This window comes from Arvicola amphibius, chromosome 4, assembly GCF_903992535.2.
Source record: "Arvicola amphibius chromosome 4, mArvAmp1.2, whole genome shotgun sequence".
In the NCBI taxonomy this organism is placed as follows: domain Eukaryota; kingdom Metazoa; phylum Chordata; class Mammalia; order Rodentia; family Cricetidae; genus Arvicola; species Arvicola amphibius.
In genome coordinates this window covers 146,062,533-146,082,611 of record NC_052050.1, presented here as the reverse complement: position 1 = coordinate 146,082,611, position 20,079 = coordinate 146,062,533, and the positions used below count along the sequence as shown (strand labels likewise).

Below are 20,079 nucleotides of genomic sequence, written 5' to 3'. Positions count from 1 at the left end.
ACAAAAACGGCTCAAGGAAAACCCGCCTTCTCCTCCATCAAAATCTCAGCGGACCTACTACTGGTGAGTCCGCGCTAAGACCACGACCGTCAAATCTCAAATTCTGATAGGACTGAAGCTAAAGTTCCAATTCCCAGCCCAGGGCCAGTGACAGCCTCACCACCCGCAAGCGCTAGCCGTAGCCAGGGAGCGGCGAGCGCACGGCCACGGGGCAGCCGGCCGCCGGGCTCCGGGTCAGCGCTGTCAGGGTCGCCGGGAGCCAGGAGCCCGTCCACCCACCTCGCAGCCCGCACCACCGGCCACTCGGGAGCGCCCAGCCAGGACGCGCTTGCTCCCGGAACACCGTCCCCCCCACCCCCCGACACCCACCTGGCCGCCCGGCATCGAGGACCGGGCCCAGCAGGCCACACGCCAGCAGCCACCTTAGTCGCAGAGAGGCAGGGGGCGAGAGCGCGCGCCGCCCCATAGCGAGGGCTTCTGCAGGTTCAGCTCAACGCGCCGCCACCGCCTCCGCCCCTTCGGTCATCCTTGCAACCTCGCGGGGGCCCCCAGGGGCTGGCGGGGCGCGCGCCCACGGCGAGCACGCGCGCGGCACTGACGCAGCCCCCCCCCCCTCCCGCCCGCTCCGGCACTCCTCCCTCCCACCCCAACCACGCTCGCTCCGGACGAAAGGAAAATACAGTCTGCGGTGAGACGGTGGCCTACTCCACGCCGGCGGCTCCCGAGCGTGCCTGTCTGTCCCGCCCCTCCGCCCGCGCAGCCGGTCCGGGAGAGCGTAGGGGCGGCTGGAGGGCGGGGTTAGAAGGAGCCCCGCCCCCTGTAGAGCGAAGAGTCGACTGGAGGGCGGAGTTAAGAGGAGCCCCGCCCCCCGCACAGCAGAGAACGGAGCGTCAGCTGGGAGGCGGGGCGAAGTTTCACGCCTTCCCTCTCCTCTGGGGGCCTCTGATTGGCCGCAGCGGCGGGACCGGACGTCGAGCTGCGCACCGGTTGGCTGTGTGTCGGCGAACTGCGCGCAGACGCAGAGGCCTGACAGCGCGGGTCTTGGGTCGGTCGTGGCGGCCTGGCTTTGTTTTTAGGCCAGGTCTCTAGGACCGGCCCGGGAAGATGGTGCTGGGAGGTTGCCCTGTGAGTTACCTACTGCTGTGCGGCCAGGCGGCCTTGCTGCTGGGGAACCTGCTGCTGCTGCACTGCGTCTCTCGGAGCCACTCGTTTAATGCCACGGCCGAAGTGGATCTCACACCCTCAGGCTCCGCTCACCCGGAGGGTCCAGCAGCCCCGAGCTGGGAATACAGCGACCCCCAGTCTCCGGTCATCCTTTGCTCTTACCTGTAAGCTTACGGGGTCGTGGGGGCAGTCCTAGCGGGGATCGGGCCCGGCTGGGTGGGATGGCTGCTTCCACCTGGGGGAGGTGATTCCGGGATACCCTGCCTCTCGAGCACCCTTTCTTCTGCCTTGGTTACAAGATGAGTTCAAGGCCAGCCAGCCAGCAAGCCTGGATAATTTGTCTCAAAATTTAAAAAAGAAATTTAGAGGGCTGGAGATGTAGCGCAATGGTAGATCGCATCTCTAGCATGTATAAGTCCCAGTGCAGGAAGGAGGCAGTGTAGAAGAAAGGAAAATAACTAGGATTGTGTGCGTTCGCATAGCAGTTGGTAAAGGGGGCTGATGATGGTCTTGATGATTTGCAGACCCGACGAGTTTGTAGATTGTGATGCCCCAGTGGATCACGTTGGAAATGCAACTGCGTCCCAAGAGCTTGGTTATGGTTGTCTCAAGGTGAGGTTTTTGTTTGTTGTCCGTTCGCTCTTCGTGGGAAGCATGGCTGAGAGCTGTTACAAAAGACCATCAGGGCATACAAAGAGGCTTTTTTTTTTTTTTTTTTTTTTTTTTTTTTTTTGAGAACGCCATCCGTATAACTATTGCTGGAGATGTCCAGCTTGACCAAGGTTTAGTGGCTGAATAGCACATGCTTTCCTCGGGAACTAGCAATGACTGTGCCCAAGCCGCCCAAATGCAAAACCCAACCTGTATTGGTGCCTTTCGCCACTGATATTAATAAATTGAAGCTAAAATGTCACCTGTCCTTTCAAAGCATGCCTTCTCTTAAAAGAACGAGGGAAAGGTACCGTGCACTTTGGAACGGTGATGCTGAACTGGGTTTTCTTGGTTACAGGCGCACTTGGAACAAGTTGCTCGTGCAGGTGATGAAGGCGGGTAGCCCCATGCCCTTAGGAAGTGACTGGGGTCTGACAGTAATGTTTTGTGTGAGGATAAAGCATTCCAGAGAAGACTTTGGTAGCATTGGTAGCAGTGGCCTCTCAGCCTGGAGAGAAGACAGCGAAAAATGAATGTATGAAATTTATGCCCTGGCCATGCTGAAGCATGCATGGGCAGCCTGTATATAGCGGTTCTGTTGAACTTGTCCACAAAAATAGACATTAGTATCCTTAAAGTGGGTGTACCTACTTGGTCTCTCAAAACCCATTGAATTTTGGGTTGGTTTGATTTTAGTTTTGTTGTGATTTTGGTTTGTCTGTTTTGTTTTGGAGAGACCGTCTCACTCTGTAGACCAAGCTAGCCCTAAATTCATGATCCCACTGCTTGAGCCTCCTGGTGCTAGGATACAGGTGCGCATCACCGTGCTCAGCCCGCACCTAAGAGGTTCGTGTACCTTGCACTACCGACTCAACACTGTTATAATGCAGGGTTCAACCTGGTGTTGAGTTATGAGGAAAGCATTGTTTTACTACCTCAGACCCAAAGAAATAAACACTCTAATACCATAACCGAGGGGACATCTCTTAATTGAACTGTATGTAGAGAAATATTTTAAAGACATTGAAATTTCATTTTATTGGTAATTGGTAAAAGCATGACAAACATTGCATAGAGATAACTTAATTTTGATTATTTTAATTAAAAGCTGAATGTATCCTGTCACAAGATTGAAAATCTCCCCCAGCCAGCAGCCCTTAAGGATAAGCAGGACTTGGAAGGCTGAGAAGTGAGCATCCTTGTCTCCAGCCTCACTTTGAGGAACACAGGGGAAGGGCGGGAAAGCAATAATAGGGTACGGGTAAGACTGCGTGACGCTGTTCTCTCTGTCAGAGCTGAATTGAGCAAAGGGTAATACCCAGGTTCTGACCACTTGGGCTCGAACTTAAACTTATAAGTGGTAGGGATAGACTCAGAAACCTATAACCATGCGCAGCCCAAGTGAAGTCCTCAGGTGGCAGTCTATATTATTTCTAATTCTGTTCATTTACAGTAAATCTACAGCAGATGTCTTGGTATGCATTGACATCTCAATTCCCAGAAAATGCTTCACTGTGTGCCTGTAAATACAAGAAAACCAAACCATTGTGTACATCTCTGCAGTTAAGGTTTTTGGTTTGTTTTTATTCTGAAGAAGCCAGTCATGGAAGAGCAAGGTTTATTTAAAGCAGTATACAGTTAGACTGGACTAAGTCACTTGAGGTCCTCACCGCATTCCGTGCCTTTGAGAGTTTTGCTGAGTCGTGCTAGAATTATTAGCAGAACTGAAGCAGCTTTTACTAGTGAATATGCGCGTGTGTTTGTGTTTCCTTCTCCACAGTTTGGGGGTCAGGCCTACAGCGATGTGGAACACACTGCAGTCCAGTGCAGAGCCCTGGATGGAATTGAGTGTGCCGGCCCCCGGGCCTTTCTTCGAGAGAATAAGCCCTGTATAAAGTAAGTTTTACTTTCATTGTTGTACTGCGTGTGTGGTGCTGGGACTTGAACCCAGTACACCTCCTAAGCAAGTGTTCCGCTTATGAGCTACACCCCTAGCTACAGCTGTTACTTTGAAAGGGGGTAATGGAGATGCCAGCTGATGAGACTTTTTCTTTGAAGTTTTAAAGAATGCCCGTGCTTCCTCCTGTGTGCGGCCCACTGACTGAGGCAGCGTGATTGCAACAGCTAGGAGCAGAAGTTGTGGGTTCTGACTCTTTCCATCTGCCCCCTTGTCCCAGCTTGCAGGCCCTGGGCCAGACAGTGTAGCTTCAGAACTCCCAACCGGCAACCAGCCCGTGAAATCTGCTTTAGGACTTCTGGAACAAGGTTTTGCAAAGAAATTCGGGGGTTCCTCAGCTGAAATCACCTGATCCTAAAGAAATGTGGTGTAATTCTCCCAAGAGATACAGACCCCGCTTAGACCGTTAGCTCATGCAAGAAGTCTTAGTGATGTGTAGTAACATTGGCACCTGCAACCCAGTGTTCTCACTGACGTGGAAAGATTGGTCAGCAGATAAAAGGAGCTCAAGGAAAGATGGTTCCTTTGGAAAAGAATTCAGGAAGCCAGCGGAGCCACGGGCCCCCAGACTCTCAGCTACCACAGTCTGTGATACACTAGGCTAGTCTAACTCTGTGTGTGTGTGTGTGTGTGTGTGTGTGTGCGCGCGCGCGCGCGCGCACGGTGGGGTGGTGGCTAGGTTTGCACTTGTTGACTGCAGGGCCTGCGAAGACCAACAGAGGGCATCTGGTCCAGGTGCTTGTGAGCCACCTGATGTCACTGATGGAAACCAAACCTGGCTCCTCTTTGAGCAGCAAAAGTGTTCTTAACCACTGAGCCATCTCTCCAGGCCCCTTTCTGTTCTTAAAGTCCCTTCCTATCTTAGCAAGAGCAACTAGAAATAAGGAAGCACTCACAAGAGTCTGTTATACTATAGTTAACTTTTTTTTATGTCTCTAGAGAGACTACCCATTCCAAGAAAATTCAGTGTTAGCAAAGGACCTAGTCAGCATGTCCTAAATATGCCAACTCATGCCCTGAGCCATCTAGTGGTTGTCTTACCCAGGAGACTACTCCTTTGCCATAATCATCCCAGGTCATGTGTCAAGCCACTAGAGCCCACACTGAATGTAGCGTAAAGCTGCTAGTTATTCAAGTAGCCAATCCTAAATTGCTGATCTGTCCTGTCTTGTTGGATTTCCTGCAACACCCCCAGCAAAGATTGCAACCTGGACCTACCCCTTCCTCCTATCCTGACCACCACGTTCTCCTTCCCATGTGGCCCAGTAGGGTGGTAGCCCTGCCTCCTCTCTAGGACCCATGAGTGTAATTAGCTACCTGTTTGGCTTTTTCCCCTGAGGCATTTTTGTGCCCCCCCCCAAGTAGCCACACCTGACTGAATGTTTCAAGAGAACCAAAGCAGGGTGAGAGGCCCCTGCAGCACAGCCAACAGTTTTGCTCTTTCATTACGGTCCCTTCGGTTGTCATGAGACAGACATTTCCTCCCTCCACACAGGTACACCGGACACTACTTTATAACCACGCTGCTCTACTCCTTCTTCCTGGGATGTTTTGGCGTCGACCGGTTCTGTTTGGGGCACACTGGAACAGCCGTCGGGAAGCTGCTGACCCTGGGAGGACTCGGGATCTGGTGGTTTGTCGACCTGATTTTGCTCATCACTGGAGGGCTGATGCCCAGTGATGGCAGCAACTGGTGTACTGTATACTAAAGCTGCTGCTGTCCCGTGCTGGCTAGGATAAAAGTGCTTGGCTGCCCGCCCAGTTATTACAAACTCCAAATCCTCCTCAGAGCAACACTTTTCTCTTTAGAAGTTCGGACTGAATTTTTCAATCCAAACCTTACCTTGCAGACCAGAAATGGCCAGCAGTGTCGTGGGAGTCCAGTCGTACCTTTCTTCATGTACAAACTAGCAAACTAATGACTTCTCCCCACAGATCATCTTAAGTGCTCCATTGTGTGTGGCTGGATCATGAGTCGTGTGGAGCAGGGGCACCCAACAGGATAAACGAAGTGCATGTTTATCCATGCACAGCCTATCGTGACCCTGAATTTCTAACCACAGTCAGAAACTGTGCCAATAAGAAATCTCCAGATGATATAGAAAAGACTGTGGATTTAATACACACCAAAATTCTGACTCTGTGAATTTAAATTACAGAATAAAGTGTTAAAACCTCATCTGCTGTGTGTTTCCAGTGGAGAATGAAGTTCAAAACCTGCCTTTTGCTGAAGGGTGAACATTTGAAATGAAAGCTGTGGTCTGAGTGTGCAGGGTCTTCCTGCAGCCTGCCTGCTCTAGTCGTCGCTCGGCCCGTGGCCATCACAGTGCAAGTGCCACTGCCCTGACTCTGGGCTGCTGGAGTGTTCTAGAGACAGTAATTTCTTCATTCCAATTATGTTCTGAAGTCCAACAATGGCAGACATGTATGAGTTAACAGAGTTGTCCTATCTAAAATTAGTATTTTCCCATTTTAGTCAGCCTTTAAAATATGGGCCCCATATATTTAAAGTGATTTAAAAAGACTACGTAAGCTAGAATACGTTTCATTTGTGGCACTTGGGAGACAGAGGCAGGCAGACCTGCGAGTTAGAGGACAGCTTGGTTGAGATAGTGAGACCGTGTCTTTAAAAAGAAAAGGATTCTGTACAAGTAACTAACACTTTCCTGCATGATCAGGTGAGAAAAAAATGAGGAACGCATGCCCTTAGAAAGAAAAGTGTATGCCTGCTTAGAGGGTACTGACTGCTGGGGTCGGGTCCGGACGTCTGCGGGGAGAGAGGAGGAAACGCTTGTGTCCACACAAGCGTGACAGTAAAAGTTTTCAGGGTGCCACAGGGTTAGAGCCAGCCAAGCTTCTGCAGTCCCAAGTCCCTGGAAAGAAAAGCGTTCTGAATGATAGGCAGCTTTCAAAATTTAAGTTGAAAAGAGACGTTAAATATAACATAACTGGCAGGTCAGACCAAGAGCCTGCTCCTCGACTAGCCATGATTCTAGAAAGAGCAGAGCTACTCCACATTCATTCCCATAATAACTGACATAAAGACCAGCAGAGTTCAAAATTAATCCTGGAAACAGCATCATTTTGTAGAATTCTTAGAAGTTTCTGCCTTAGTATCCTTGATTAATGTCACTGTTCTCACATTATTAAAGATGGCAACTTTACATCACACTGACCTTAACCCTGCTTACCACGATAGCAATTGGAAGAGTCAATTCATAGTCTCTACACACTACGGTTGTATTCTTAGGTTAATTTTGAAGAAACTAGACCTTAAAAATACACAAATCAAGATTCACATAAACTTTAAGGAGATCCAGGGGTGCAATATAGATACATAGATATAGATTTCTGTGGTGGTGCACGCCTTTAATCCCAGCACTCGGGAGGCAGAGGCAGGCGGATCTCTGTGAGTTCGAGGCCAGCCTGGTCTACAAGAGCTAGTTCCAGGACAGGCTCTAAAAAAGCTGCAGAGAAACCCTGTCTGGAAAAACCAAAAAAAAAAAGAAAAAAAAATTCTGGAAGGCTCAATGGTGAGTGCTCACCTAATGTGCACTGCTCCCTGGGTTTGACCCCGCACCCTCCCAAGTCTGGAAGACAGTAACTAAATAGTTTGCCCAAAATAAACTATTTAAGCCCTGAGTCGGCCCTACCACAGCCCACTATGTAAAATGTCTTGAGTGTTTGTAAGCTCCGTTAAAAGGAAGAACCTACATATAAGTCTACAAATGATTCAAAACAACTATTTTAATGGAAGAAGTTTTCTCGAAACACTGGAGGACCAAAATTGTTTCTACTGCTAAAATGGCCATCTTGAGAGTAATATTCCTGTGTTGTAACCTGATGTCGTCATCAGTTTCAGTCCTGTCGTAATTGATGACTTTTCTACCCACAAATCCCTGGCCAAGAATGTGATACAGCATGGGAAACTGTATACAAAGGAGGATTATTTAAAACGTGATGCCTTTTTACTCCAGATTCAGACTCTTACTATTTGGTAGGTAGATTGTTTGTACGTATGTGTGACATAGCAGGCTGTGGCTATATAGGAGGTTACCAAAGTCTCCTGTCACTATTCAGTTGGGAATTGCCTGTTTTCCAGTTGTTTTCTTTCAGTTTTACCAGACCACCACCATGGTGCTTCCACTTGGCTTAGAAGATTTTTGCAACAGAGGAACACCCTCAACCTCAAGATCCGTGTGTGTGTGTGTGTGTGTGTGTGTGTGTGTGTGTGTGTACAAACATGCGTTCATGCATTCAAACCACACATTTTTTTCTTGATATCCTAAAGTCCCTGCCACCTTTGTCACTTCTTCTATACAAACCATGTACTATAACTGATTTTGCTAGCAGGTTTTTGGGAGTAAGATACTTAATTGATTATTTCAGGTGTGACTGTCAGAAACAAGGTCTGACTTCCTCTGCGCACAGTGATGGAGAGAAAGTCATTGTCCTTAACAGCTTCGATGACATCAGTTGTGGTGGTGACAGGTTGCCCATTTATGCTGACAATTACGTCATGGTCTCTCAATCCCGAGCTGAGAAAGAAAAAGGGAAGATGATAAAACCGGGCAGTGGTGGCGCACGCTTTTAATCCCAGCCCTCAGGACTCAGGGGCAGGAGGATCTCTGAGTTCGAGGCCAGCCTGGTCTACAGAGCGAGTTCCAGAACAGCCAGGGCTACACAGAGAAACCCTGTCTCGAAAAACAAAGATAGAGATTGATGAAAGCAGAAGAAGAGTTCTACTCATTCCCATTTGGGGGGTGTGGTATGTATGTATGTATGTATGTATGTATGTATGTATGTATGTCTGGTTCACTCCCACACACACACACACTGCCTTGCTATTTTCCTGATCTTTAGACATAAACCAAGAAGGTAGGACTAGCCTGAATCCCTCCAGCTGTGAGGGCTGCTGGCCTGTGTGTCGTGAAGCCAACTAGAGGACGATGATCCTCTGTGTTCCCTATAATAATACCCTATGAGAATTCTGGGAGAAGCTGAGTCCTCGCATCCATTGGATCCCCCTTGGAATGGACAGTTCAGCTTCTGATTCCTCTTCACCTCTGCCCTGTGTTCACTGCAAACATTACCGAATCCACTAGCAAGACTGCCAAGCCCAGTGTTTTTCCCCCAGGAAGCTGTGCTCTGATAACCCTGACTAGGCAGCCCATCCCGTGGTTTCTGGAACCGGAGCCCGATGAGCTGCTGTGTGTCCCAGATGTTCTGCTTCCAGTACACCAATCACCATTCAAGCTTCCAAGTCCAGATGTTTACAGCTCTGACTCGGAGCTGTAGTTCTATTCGGTCAGCACATTGACCTCACATCAAGTATATATTCTGGATACAGACTCCAGTTCCAAAAGCAAAGGGCAAAAAACGTGGACAGGCTGGTAGGGTGTGGAAAGGGAAGAATGGGGGGGGGGGGACATAAAATTAAATGACTCCAGAAGATGCTGTTTAAAAAAAATAAAAATAAAACAAGACTCAAGAAAAAATGATGCTGGGCACACACCTTTAATCCCAGCACTTGGGAGGCAGTGGCAGGCAGATCTCTGTGAGTTCGAGGCCAGCCTAGTCTACAAGAGCTAGTTCCAGGACAAGCTCCAAAGCTGCAGAGAAACCCTGTCTCCAAAAACCAAAAAGAAAAAATGACAGTGTGAGCAGATTACCAAGATATGTGGAGTTTGAAAGCTATAAGGAGCTTAGGGTATAGCTTAGGGTACAGGCTATGTTTAGCATGTACTTGGCCCTTAATTCATTGGCCCGCATCAAGGGGGGCAGGGTGCAGAGGGGCACTGGGGTATGAAGAGAAGGAAGGGCAAAGCTCCAGGCAAGGAATCCGTAGGAACAAGGACAGCAGCTGACTCAGCAGTCGTGAGCAGGGACAAGGGCAAGGAGGAAGCAGTGCTGTGGCAGGGGCCTACTGTCCACTGAACATGAGGAACTTAGCTCACAAAGGATAAGTGGCCTCTTCCCGTGTCTCAACCTCCAAGAGAGTAAAGCGAGATTTACTCCTGTGTCTTTCAGACTTGAAAATCCATCTTCTTGCCACTAAGTCAACTCTGCCTCTTGGAAAGGAGAGTAACTACAAAGTCAGGACTGTGGAGGGATGAAGCCAGGGTGCACACCTCCTCTCTGGCCTCTGTGTAACTCAACACAGCTGCTTCCTCTTAAAAAACAAGGACTATGTCATAAGACTCCAACAACTGTGTAAGAACACTTTGGTTCCTTGGATGTAATAAATGCCTCCTAAGCGCCAGCTGCTGTTTGTAATTATTGGTAGTTATTAAATATAAGCAGTTGAAAGCCAGCAAGGATGGATGCTGGGCTGTCGAGAGACTAACAGCAGCAATTCTCACTTCGACATGAGTGTAACTACCCACCTGGGAATCCTGTTTAAAATGAATACTCTCCGGGGGAGGGAGGCTAATGGGAGAGCAGGTGTTTAGCCCACACAAGACCCTGGGTGTGAACTCCAGAAAGCATGAAATAATAGAGTTCAGGAGAGTTTGGGAGAGAAGAAGGAAGAGGGACAGAGAAAGGTTCATCTTACACAGTGCACACAGCTAACCCCAACACTTGGGAAGTCAGGACAAGAAAATTTAGAGTTCAAGACTAGCATGGAGAAGGGATGCCGGAGGGGGAGTCTGTTTCAGGGATGGGGGGGGCTCGGGCCTGCCTTTCTGTCTGGCTACAGCTGATGCTGCCACTGTTGGTTGGCACACCACACTTTGAGAACAACTTAGAGAGCTGAGAGTGGTTCTCTGGCCTTGGATCAGAAGTTAAAATAGGGCAAGGGCACGGCAGGGTGGGGACCCGGAGAATCTAGAAAAGCTTAGGACATGCCAAATCTAGTAGTGTGAGGCCTGACACTCGCCCATGCCAAACTGCTGGTACCTTGAGTTCTTCCAGGTCTAACAGTGTTGCCAAAGTCTAAACAGACTGCTGAGCCCTTGAAAAGCAAACAGTGAGCAGTACTAAAGGAAGGGCAGAGCCCAAGAGAGCAACATTTGCCGAAGAAGCTGCCTCTCCCTGATACTAAATATTCTAAAGCAGAGCAGAGCTGGGAGCAGCTGCTAAACCTTCCGCGGGACGCTTTGATCTAGCAGCACAGGTGTCAGCCTCAGCCGTTCGCACTGCCATTCCGTCCTCAGAGAACCCTGAATCCTTCCCGTTCTTTTCTCTCCCCTTTTCACCTCCCACCCCCACTGTCAGCAGTTCCACAAGAACACCCAGCTACACAACCATCAACTGAGATGCAGAGGACCCAGCTCAGACCCCTGCAGGGTCCATGATTGTCCCTTCAGTCTCCGTGAGCCCCTGTGAGCCCTGCTTAGCTGGTTAATCCTTCCCATTCTCATTAACTACTTAATTACTGAACTATTGAAATCATTTGTTTATCGTTAGTTTGTGGTTGTTAATAACTGGGACATCATAGCCCATGCCTATAATCCTTGCATTCAGGAGGCAGAAGCAAGAGGATTACAAATTTCAGGCTAGCCTGGGCTACACAGTGAGGCCATGTCTCAAAAATTCAATAAGTAAAGAGCTTGGAAAGACTCAGAGTAAAGTACTTGCCACACAGCATGAGGAAGGTTTGGACCCCCAGCACACATATTTTTAAAAATTGCTGGACACAATGGCACGTGCCTGAGATCCCAGCACTGAGGAGGCAGAGACAAGCGGATCCCTAGAGCCCCGGGGACAACCAGCACAGCCAGATTGGTGAATTCCAGGTTCACAGAGAAACCGTTTCAAAGCATTAAAGGGGAGTGGCTGAAGAAAAACACTCAGCATCTACCTCTGCCCTCTACACATGCACATGTGCACACACACGTGAAAACAAACACCAAATTCTGAAATTAATATAGAAGTCATTAATAACATAAAACTTATTCAGTAATAACCTGTAATATTGAAAGAATATGTTTAGGAGCTAGTATACAGCTTAACTTACCTGGAAAAAGGGAGAGGGTTTTAATTTGGTAATTGCTTTTTGTTGTTGGGTTTTTTTTTCTTTGTGGTGGGTTTTTTTGCTTTTTTTGTTTTTTGTTTTTGTTTTTTGTTTGGTTGTTGTTGTTGTTGTTGTTTGAGACAGGGTTTCTCCTAGCTTTTTTAGAGCCTATCCTGGAAGTCGCTCTGTAGAACAGGCTAGCCTCAAACTCATGGAGATCCACCTGTCTCTGCCTCCCAAGTACCAGGATGAAAGGCTTGTGCCACCACCACCACCACCGGGCAAATTTGGTAATTTCTTTAAAAATTAATTTTAACCTAGACTGCAACCCCTATCAGCACTGCTCAATATAAATGTAATGCAAGCTGTGCTTTAAATTTTAGTCACCTTTTTTTAAAAAGCCAGATAAAGTTGCCTTTAGTAGCACATCTTATTTAATGCCATAAATCTAAAATTTTGTCATTCTAACACAAAATAAAAATTGTGAAGTTTTGACAAATATTTTGCACTTCTCTATTTGCCATCCACATAAAATAGTACACACCCAGTCTTCCCCTATGCTCTGATAGCTCATCCAATGACAAAAATAACACAAAATACAGTCCTTCCGAAAACAAAAAGGAAAATAAGAAGATGGTTTGCCTTGTTTCTGGTGTTTTGTTTTTTTTCCTTTACATCAACTAAAAATACAATTTTAAATTGTGTTACTGAGTCACACTGGGCAGCTCTCAGGAGCTCAGTGTACAGTGTGTATAGGCCATGACCAGGATAACTCTCGGCTTAGCATGGTGCCTGCCGAGAAACAACACAGGAGGCTGGGCAAAGGCCTCGTTGCTTACCTTGCAGCGGCCGTTCCTTGAATCACTTCATAGACAAAAACTCCGGAACTCACATCAGGGAAATCTGGATCTTGCCTCTTCATTTCTTGTAGGAGGCTAGGAACAGTACAATGGTTAGCAAACACAACGAGCCCCTGGGGCCTGGCCTGGGAAAAGACTTGCCTGCTCAGAAGGCACACAGCCTATGTCTTTCCCCATCTCTTCAGCTGGAGACCGGCAGGCACCCAGGCAAATCCCACCCAGCCAATCACAAGCCACCCCTGCTGTGTGCTGGCCCCTCCCCTAGGCCAAGGCTTTGCATCTCTGGACAGGATGTAACCCAGGCAGAAGGAAAGACAGTGGTGCTGGCAGAGGGAGACACAGCCCTACAACAGAGCCTGTGGTAACGAGGGTCCCCTTGCTGCTGTCCAAATACCTTTGTTTTCTAGGTAAGATTGCCAAGTGAGGACTTGTTACCATAGTTACCCAGTGCTTACTTCAGAGTGAGGGGCAACATTCGAAGACCCAGGTATTTCTTCTGTGAAGGGGCCTTTCCTGGAAAGGAAGGTCATGACCTATGACGCACAGCATGGCTTATTTCCGTTTGGCACACCTTAAGAGACACCTAGATCCCAGACTCTCCTGTTAGACCGTCTAGCCTTGTACATCTTCTGCTTCAGAGAGCAGCTGTGGTCAACACAGACGCGTCTCCACTCAGTGGGCTCGTTTCTAAACTGTACAATACCAGCGTTTCCACGGATGTCTCACATTTAGCTGTGTGCTTAGTGCCCCAATACAATTACCCAACTCCTGTTATGGATCTGACACCCGCTACCTCAACCCCATAAAGAAGTCAGGCCTCCAAAAGTGGGAGTGCACATGAAAAACAGAGGGGCCAAATCCCCCCAACTTCCTTCACCTTTCAACTGGCGCTCGTGATAGTCAGCCAGGAACTGTCTGATCCGGTCCGAGGGAATCGCAAAGGATATTCCTGCCGTCACCTTCAGGGTGTTTATACCAATCACATCGCCATCCTGGCAAGGAAGGGGAAACTTGGCGTTAAATCACGATGCTCTGCACACTGAACCATGTAACATCAGGACCAGCAGAGAAGAGTAAAACTAATCTCACAGGGTCAAAACAAGAGGGTGAGGGAGAACATCTTCATTGAGAACAGATGTCATCTTCCTGGGCAATTAGCATGCCGGGGAGGGAAGTGGGCTTCACATATACAAGTTACATTTTGTCACTTCAAAAAGCCAAGGCTGCTGAGGAATTATGTATCATTCCCTAGCTCATTCTCCTGTTAGTAAATGGCACTCATTTTTAAAGATGAGCTACAGGTTACATTTTGATACAAATAAAAAAAACAAGATACCAAAATAGCATGAACCTCCCAAATCCTAGCACCTGCGAGGTGGAAGCAGACAGATTAGGAGTTCAAGGTCATCCACAGCTACATATTGAGTTCCAGGCCAAATGGGGCTACAGGAGACCCTGTCTCAAACAAAACAAACAAACAAAAAACAACAACAAAACCCACAAGAAGCATTTGCCCCTTAATTACTTAAAGGAAGTTAAAAATAAACAAGAAAAGCCAAAAGATGTTGAATTGCTACAAATTAGCAATACTTCAGTAGACCTGTTCATCAGAAACCAGTTGCCCTCCCTGAAGCAGGATTAGCTAAAGCTGGTACTGGGAAGCAGAAAACACTTTCCTGCCCCCGCCCTTCGCCATTCTTAGCCATTTCTAGGCAACAAGAGCAGCATAAAGGTAATGGGAATTTAACAATTCTGGAGTATGGCCTGCAATTCTATATTCCATCCCTGCCCTACAAAGATGTTGTATAATTGGGAAGATGGTGAGATGAGAGCACACACCAGCAGGATAAATCCCTCACAGGCTCTAAAGTTTTCCCTAACCATTTCCTTAAGACCCAAGAATAAAAAGCATCATCATGGATTTTGAAACACGTTTAAAGTTAAAAAGAAATATGAAGCAGCAAGGAAAGTGGCCACTTACCAAGTTCACCAGTGGGCCCCCGGAATTCCCGTGCTAAAGACAAGTCGAGAGAGCCACCAGTTAACAAACATACATTTCTCCTCATCATTTATACATAGTTCCTAATGAGTTTTACCAGAGCTGTCTGCTTCCCAAGGCAGCCAAAATCATGCCTGTCACCCTCCCAATCCTAAAGTCAGTGTGGGTACAGAGCAAAGCAAAAGGACCCCATATGGTATCACAGAAGTGACCTCTGTGACAAGCCCCAAGGGTGGGTGCCAGTTATATCAAACATTGGGCTCTAGAAACAGGGCATTCCAGCCCCCCCCCCCCCCCCCCCGCCTTAGGGATGTCCTCTGAGAATGCTCAAAAGACCAAAGGGAAATGAGATCACTCTAAAGTTTTCTTCTGACTCTATTCTAGCAATACCTTCTGGGCTGAGAACAGATTCCCGGCGACTTACGTTAATGATGGCATCTGTCTGGATATAGTCTATGTCTGAATCCTTCAGCCCCAGCTCTTTGCCACCTCTCTGTGTGGTGCTGACAATCCCGGCAGTCACCGTGTCCTGCAGAGAAAACGGGCTACCCAAAGCCACCACGAACTCTCCAGCCCGGAGATCAGATGATCTCCCCAGCAGCAACACAGGAAGGTCAGTCTGCACATGGGGGCAAGAGACAAAGAAAGGAAAGATGGAGAAGAAGAGCACAGTCAGCCAGTACCTGCTGGCAGGTGACACCAGAAAAAACAGAGTGAAGCCCTTGGCTAGGCCTCCTTTCACGAGGCCCACAGCTTGGGTTTCCTGTTCCCCATGACTGAACACCTGACTTTGGACTTGGCCTTCTCATCCCTCCTGTCTGATGGCAGTGACAGATGAAAAAGACTGGAGCCAGGCTGGGTGGGCTGACCTGACCCTTGGACTTGACTAAACTTACAAAGCCCTATGGGTGGGCTGGGAATCAAGTCAGGGGTTGGGCAAATATTGACTGACGGTATGTGAGATCTCCCCGTTCCCACCAGCATGAGTTCTGCAGAGGGCTAACTACTCTAGACCTCAGGTTAGAGTAGGCCTATTAGCCCAAGCAGGCCTGAAGACCTTGAAGCCTGAGAGTCAGGTAGGAGCCTGAGAGGAAAGCAACGCAGGGGGCATCTCCCCTAGGCCTTGTGCTGGCCCCTCAGGTGCCTTGAAGGTTAAGAAGGTAAAGCTGCAACCAAATCCCCCAAGGATCCCAGGACCTGGACACTCTGCAGAGAGAAATTGGAACAACCTGCCAAGCCAAGCTGCTGAAGCTAAGGTAGATAACACTGGGGTACACCCAGGCATTTTCTTTGGAAAGGTTCAGCCAGACAATCATCTGTTGCTTGAAGCTCTGCAACTCAGTCTCAGAGGTGTGTGAGCTGCAGCCCCTGCTGCAGAGTGGGCAGAGGAAACTGATAAAAATAAGAGCCTCAAGAGGGAGGTGAAACGGAGACCCTGGTACAGGGGTACAGGCCCACATGAGAAAGGAAATGCATATCAAGAATTGAGTAGCCGGAACCTGGCGAGTTTGCCACTGCAGCTGGAAAATCTACCTTGCAAGAGCAGCCTTGGCTGCGGGGGGGGGGGGGGGGGGGGGATATGCAGTCCAGCCTGGCTCTATAGCCCATGCCAGAAGGGCAAACAATCTAGCATTGTTCCCAAAGGAAGGAGCATGAAGCTGTAGGGTCCCTTTCCTGGGGGGTAGGGCGAGCTGTGTCCTTTCCTCTGTACCCAGTCCAGTTGGTGCCCCAGGGGTAGGTAGGAGTCCACACTTCACTCTGTTCTACTGTGCCATCCCTTTTCCTGACCCTTTCCTCCCACCCCTGTGCCCACTCTGGGTTCTCCATACTGAGTCACCTGCCCTGCCCAGGGATGGAGGGGTGGAGCAAAGGAGGTAAGCCAAAAGAACCTGGAGTCTGTACCACAGCAGCTTTGGGTATTAGGTTCTTCATTTACTGAGGAGAGATTGGAAATACAGCAGGTAGGGGGAAGGGAGCAGGAGTGTAAGGGAGGGGCGTTGAGGGAATGTGAGGTTTCAGTGAAGCTATAGGTTTTCCTTTTCTATTTCTTTCTTCCCCCCTCCTTTGGCTTTTTAAGACAGGGTTTCTCCGTAGCTTTGGAGCCTGTCCTGGAACTAGCTCTTGTAAACCAGGCTGGCCTCGAACTCACAGAGATCCACCTGCCTCTGCCTCCTGAATGCTGGGATTAAAGGCATGCGCCACTACCGCCGGCTGAAGCTCTAGATTTTAATCTCTACATCACTCACGATTTTGTCTTTAAAAGAAGAAGCCTGGGACACCAGTGTTTAGGGAAGGGCAGGGGAAGTGGGGACACACGTACCCTACATACAGAGAAAAGGCACAGTGAAGGGATTTAAAAGAAAATAAATTATCAGCAAACAAACTGTGAAATTCGCAAAGGTGAAGACTCGGACTTAGCTCCCGATGACTCACTTTCGGCTCGATCTTAATCAGTGCAAGGTCCAGTTTATGGTCGATGTCTTTGACAGTGGCTTCATAGCGGGCTCCACTCTGGAGTTCCACCTGGATCTTCTGATGGTTGGTGAGGACATGAGCATTGGTGACGATAAGTCCATCCTCAGACACTATGAACCCAGAGCCACTGGAGGCAGGGATTTCCTGGTTGGTGAGAGGTGACCTGCACCAGAACAAGGCAATAGATGAACTAAGGGCAGGGACTGGGGAATCCAGACATTGTTAGACACAGAAAACATCGCATTTACCAACCAGAGCCCCAGGAGTTTTCTCAAGCATTATCCCTTTCCCTGTCCATTTCTATCCTGAGCCACATGTAGCATGTCCCAGCCATCTCTTCTGAGCACAAATCAGAACCGGGTCCTGAGACCCTGCTTCCTCCTTCAAATCGAGCCAGAGTGACAACCTGTGGGACATCTGAGAAGAGACCAAACCTGGTGCTAACACTGTAAAGGCTCACACCGCAGTCACAATGTCAAAATCTAGCTCTTGGTTTCCGCTGTCAACTGACGTCGAGAAACAGAACAAATTAAGTTTCTGTCGATCCGGGTTTCGCTTGCACGCAAGCGGTGGCTAAGGCTAAACAGAGAGCAGCAAATGCTGACTAGCTCCTACAGGCAGCCTTAAGTTTTGCTTGTGGAGTATGGGGGGAAAAGAAACATCAGCCACTAACATGCACGGGTGAAATTTGGCTGTAGAAGCCAGAATCCTCACGCTTGGCCTTTTGCGCTTTAGCGAAATAACTCTTAATAATTTTTCTTCGGGTACTGCGCGGGGAACCTGAGGTTTCCCCGCCTGCTTCCCACGAGCTCCACGGCCCAGCTATAACCCAGCCAACTCTTTGAACCTGGGTTTTCACACAGCAGTTTTTTTGTTTTGTTTTGTTTTGTTTTGTTTTTTTGTTTTTTTTTTTTTTTTAATGATCAGATAACGCGCAGCCGTCAGGTGGGGTAGTTGACCCTCCGTGTGACCTTTACCTGCGGAATAACTGTAAGTGAACCACAGATGGCGCCACCTTCTCCACCACCGCTGCGATAAAGTTAAACTTCCTCCTGAGCCGCCCTGCACTCCCGGTCCCTGTGAATAAATGGTCCATGGTGAGGGCAGGCATTGTTCCCTGGATGCAGATGTCACATCTCAAAATTCCTCAGCATCTCTCCGTCCCCCTGCCTACGCAGGTTCTCCAGACTAGCAGATGGAAGGACCCAGCCTGTCATACCAAAAGGAAGAAAAGGAGAAAGAAAAACCCCGGTGGCAACCAGTAGAGAGCACATTATCCAGACAAGAACACCAGAAATAACCACAACAGGTTGAATCCCTGGAGCTGGCGAAGGAGGGCAGACCCCGCGAGCCAGCGCGCAAACTCAAGAGCACCCACTTTATCTTCTTAGGAAAACTCAGAAGTATGGAGGGGCGGGGATGCCCCGCACCTCTCTCACCTGGGTCCCCGCAGCCTCCTTTCTGCACGGGCACTGCCGGGGGCGAGCCCCGTAGTCGCGCGGCTCTGTTCTCCTTACGCAGCGCGCACAAGCTGGGGTAGGTGCGCCCGTCGCTGCCGCACACCTCCGCGCCCTCCACGCCCTCCACGCAGCCGCAGGTGCCCAGCCATGCGCCCCCGGCAGGCTCCCGGAAGAACGGGGCACCGCAGCGCAGCCCCGAGACGCACGGCCGGCCCCGGGTCCCGCCACACTCCTGACCCTCTCCCGCAGCGCACACACGGCAGCAGCCACAGCGGTCGGGCACAGGCGCGGTGCCAGTCGAGCAGGTGGGCAGTGGCGGGCAACGTGTGACATCGCAGACCTCGGGACAGGGCATCGAGACTCTGGACCTTCTGGCCTCCACCCAAGGAGCAGGCGGCAGCAGCCACAGCAGGAGAAACTGTGTCCACACAGTCCAGAGCGCCTGGGATCTCATCCTGTTCCTTGCCCTCTTGGATTTAACTTTTCCAGTTACTCCACTCAGGATTCACAACTGGCCTAAAATAAGCAACACGTTTTCCTGGCCTTGGTGCCGCCTCTACCAGCCTCCAGACTTTTTAAAGGACAGCGTCTGGCTCACTTCTGCACACACACACACCCATATATCACCCACCACCCGTGCCACCCCAGAACCAGAGCCACCCACCTATAAGCCACGACGGGAGGGATTCTAGTCATGGGTCAAGTGACAAACGTGACCACCCGCCCACGGCCACGAGATCTGACCAAGCAAACAACCGACCAGATTTCAATATTTCACATGTTTTTATTACAAAAACAAGCAACCAAACAGTTTTAGAAAATGACGTTTTGCTACATACCAATTAGGAAATCACACAACATAAGAAGCTGGAGTTTCCATGCACTTAGCTCAGTGCCTTTGGAGGTGTGTTTCACAGCTCAAACACTGGCTCAAACGGGACATGCCACACCTTCATAAACAGAGGACCAAGGGGTCACGCTGTGTGTTTTTGCCAGACATTCACTTTATTCAAAGCCTACCTAGTATGAGTGGCTGTAATTGACTCCAGCAGGCAATAACACCCAGAGAGAAGGGAGGGAAGGGGAGCACTGAGAAAAACAGATTTTAGAGAGAAAAAAAAATCCAAGTTAGAAGTGACATGGGAAACTTAAATGCTGCCATTGGCTACCAGATGGCTGTTTATTTGGTTAATACTGAAAATGTCAAATCCCCTGTTCAACGGCTGATCTGCTATTTATTCGGAGAGTCATTTTAGTCCTGAAGCAAAACCAGTTTGCTTCCAGTAAACTAAGATGCTGGGCCTTAAATCTTTCCCCAGGAGCTCAACATTGTACCTGGAGAAGAGGCATCATTCCACTGCTTTGACCTGAGGTCCCTCCCTAGGCCATGGTCTTCCATACCCTCATCAGGGTCCACAGAATGAGACCTTGCTAACTCCCACCTGACCTTGGTAAGCAAGCCCATCAAATCTTTGAAGGCTAATGGATGGTGAGCCCTTAAATTGAGGAGAACACTGCCTTAGGAGCCTTGTAGAAGAAGCTGACCTCAGAGACTG

The 20,079-nt window shown here is 49.0% G+C and overlaps 3 protein-coding genes across 6 annotated transcripts in view; 1 reads left to right on the top strand and 2 right to left on the bottom strand.

Annotated features, from left to right (window-relative positions):
• Adam9 (ADAM metallopeptidase domain 9) overlaps positions 1 to 604 on the bottom strand; it is a 63,498-nt gene extending 62,894 nt beyond the window's left edge. For all 4 annotated transcript variants that reach the window (XM_038327447.1, XM_038327448.1, XM_038327449.1 and 1 more), the window contains exon 1: positions 370 to 604. In XM_038327447.1, coding sequence (XP_038183375.1) covers positions 370 to 466 — 97 coding nt within the window. In that variant the 5' untranslated portion in view covers positions 467 to 604. The remainder of the gene's footprint in view (positions 1 to 369) is intronic.
• A 388-nt stretch (positions 605 to 992) lies between these two features.
• On the top strand, positions 993 to 5,951 carry Tm2d2 (TM2 domain containing 2). Its single transcript, XM_038326901.1, has 4 exons — positions 993 to 1,328; positions 1,689 to 1,776; positions 3,596 to 3,711; positions 5,268 to 5,951. The coding sequence occupies exons 1-4, from the start codon at positions 1,105 to 1,107 to the stop codon at positions 5,479 to 5,481; spliced, it is 642 nt and encodes a 213-aa protein (XP_038182829.1). The 5' UTR covers positions 993 to 1,104; the 3' UTR covers positions 5,482 to 5,951.
• A 2,040-nt stretch (positions 5,952 to 7,991) lies between these two features.
• On the bottom strand, positions 7,992 to 19,047 carry Htra4 (HtrA serine peptidase 4). Its single transcript, XM_038327963.1, has 9 exons — positions 18,503 to 19,047; positions 18,041 to 18,140; positions 17,022 to 17,226; positions 15,013 to 15,207; positions 14,571 to 14,603; positions 13,467 to 13,581; positions 13,045 to 13,102; positions 12,569 to 12,664; positions 7,992 to 8,310 (listed from the first exon to the last, which is right to left on the bottom strand). Exons 1-9 carry the CDS (start codon positions 18,975 to 18,977, stop codon positions 8,145 to 8,147), a joined length of 1,443 nt encoding a protein of 480 aa, XP_038183891.1. The 5' UTR covers positions 18,978 to 19,047; the 3' UTR covers positions 7,992 to 8,144.
• Positions 19,048 to 20,079: the final 1,032 nt, after the last annotated feature.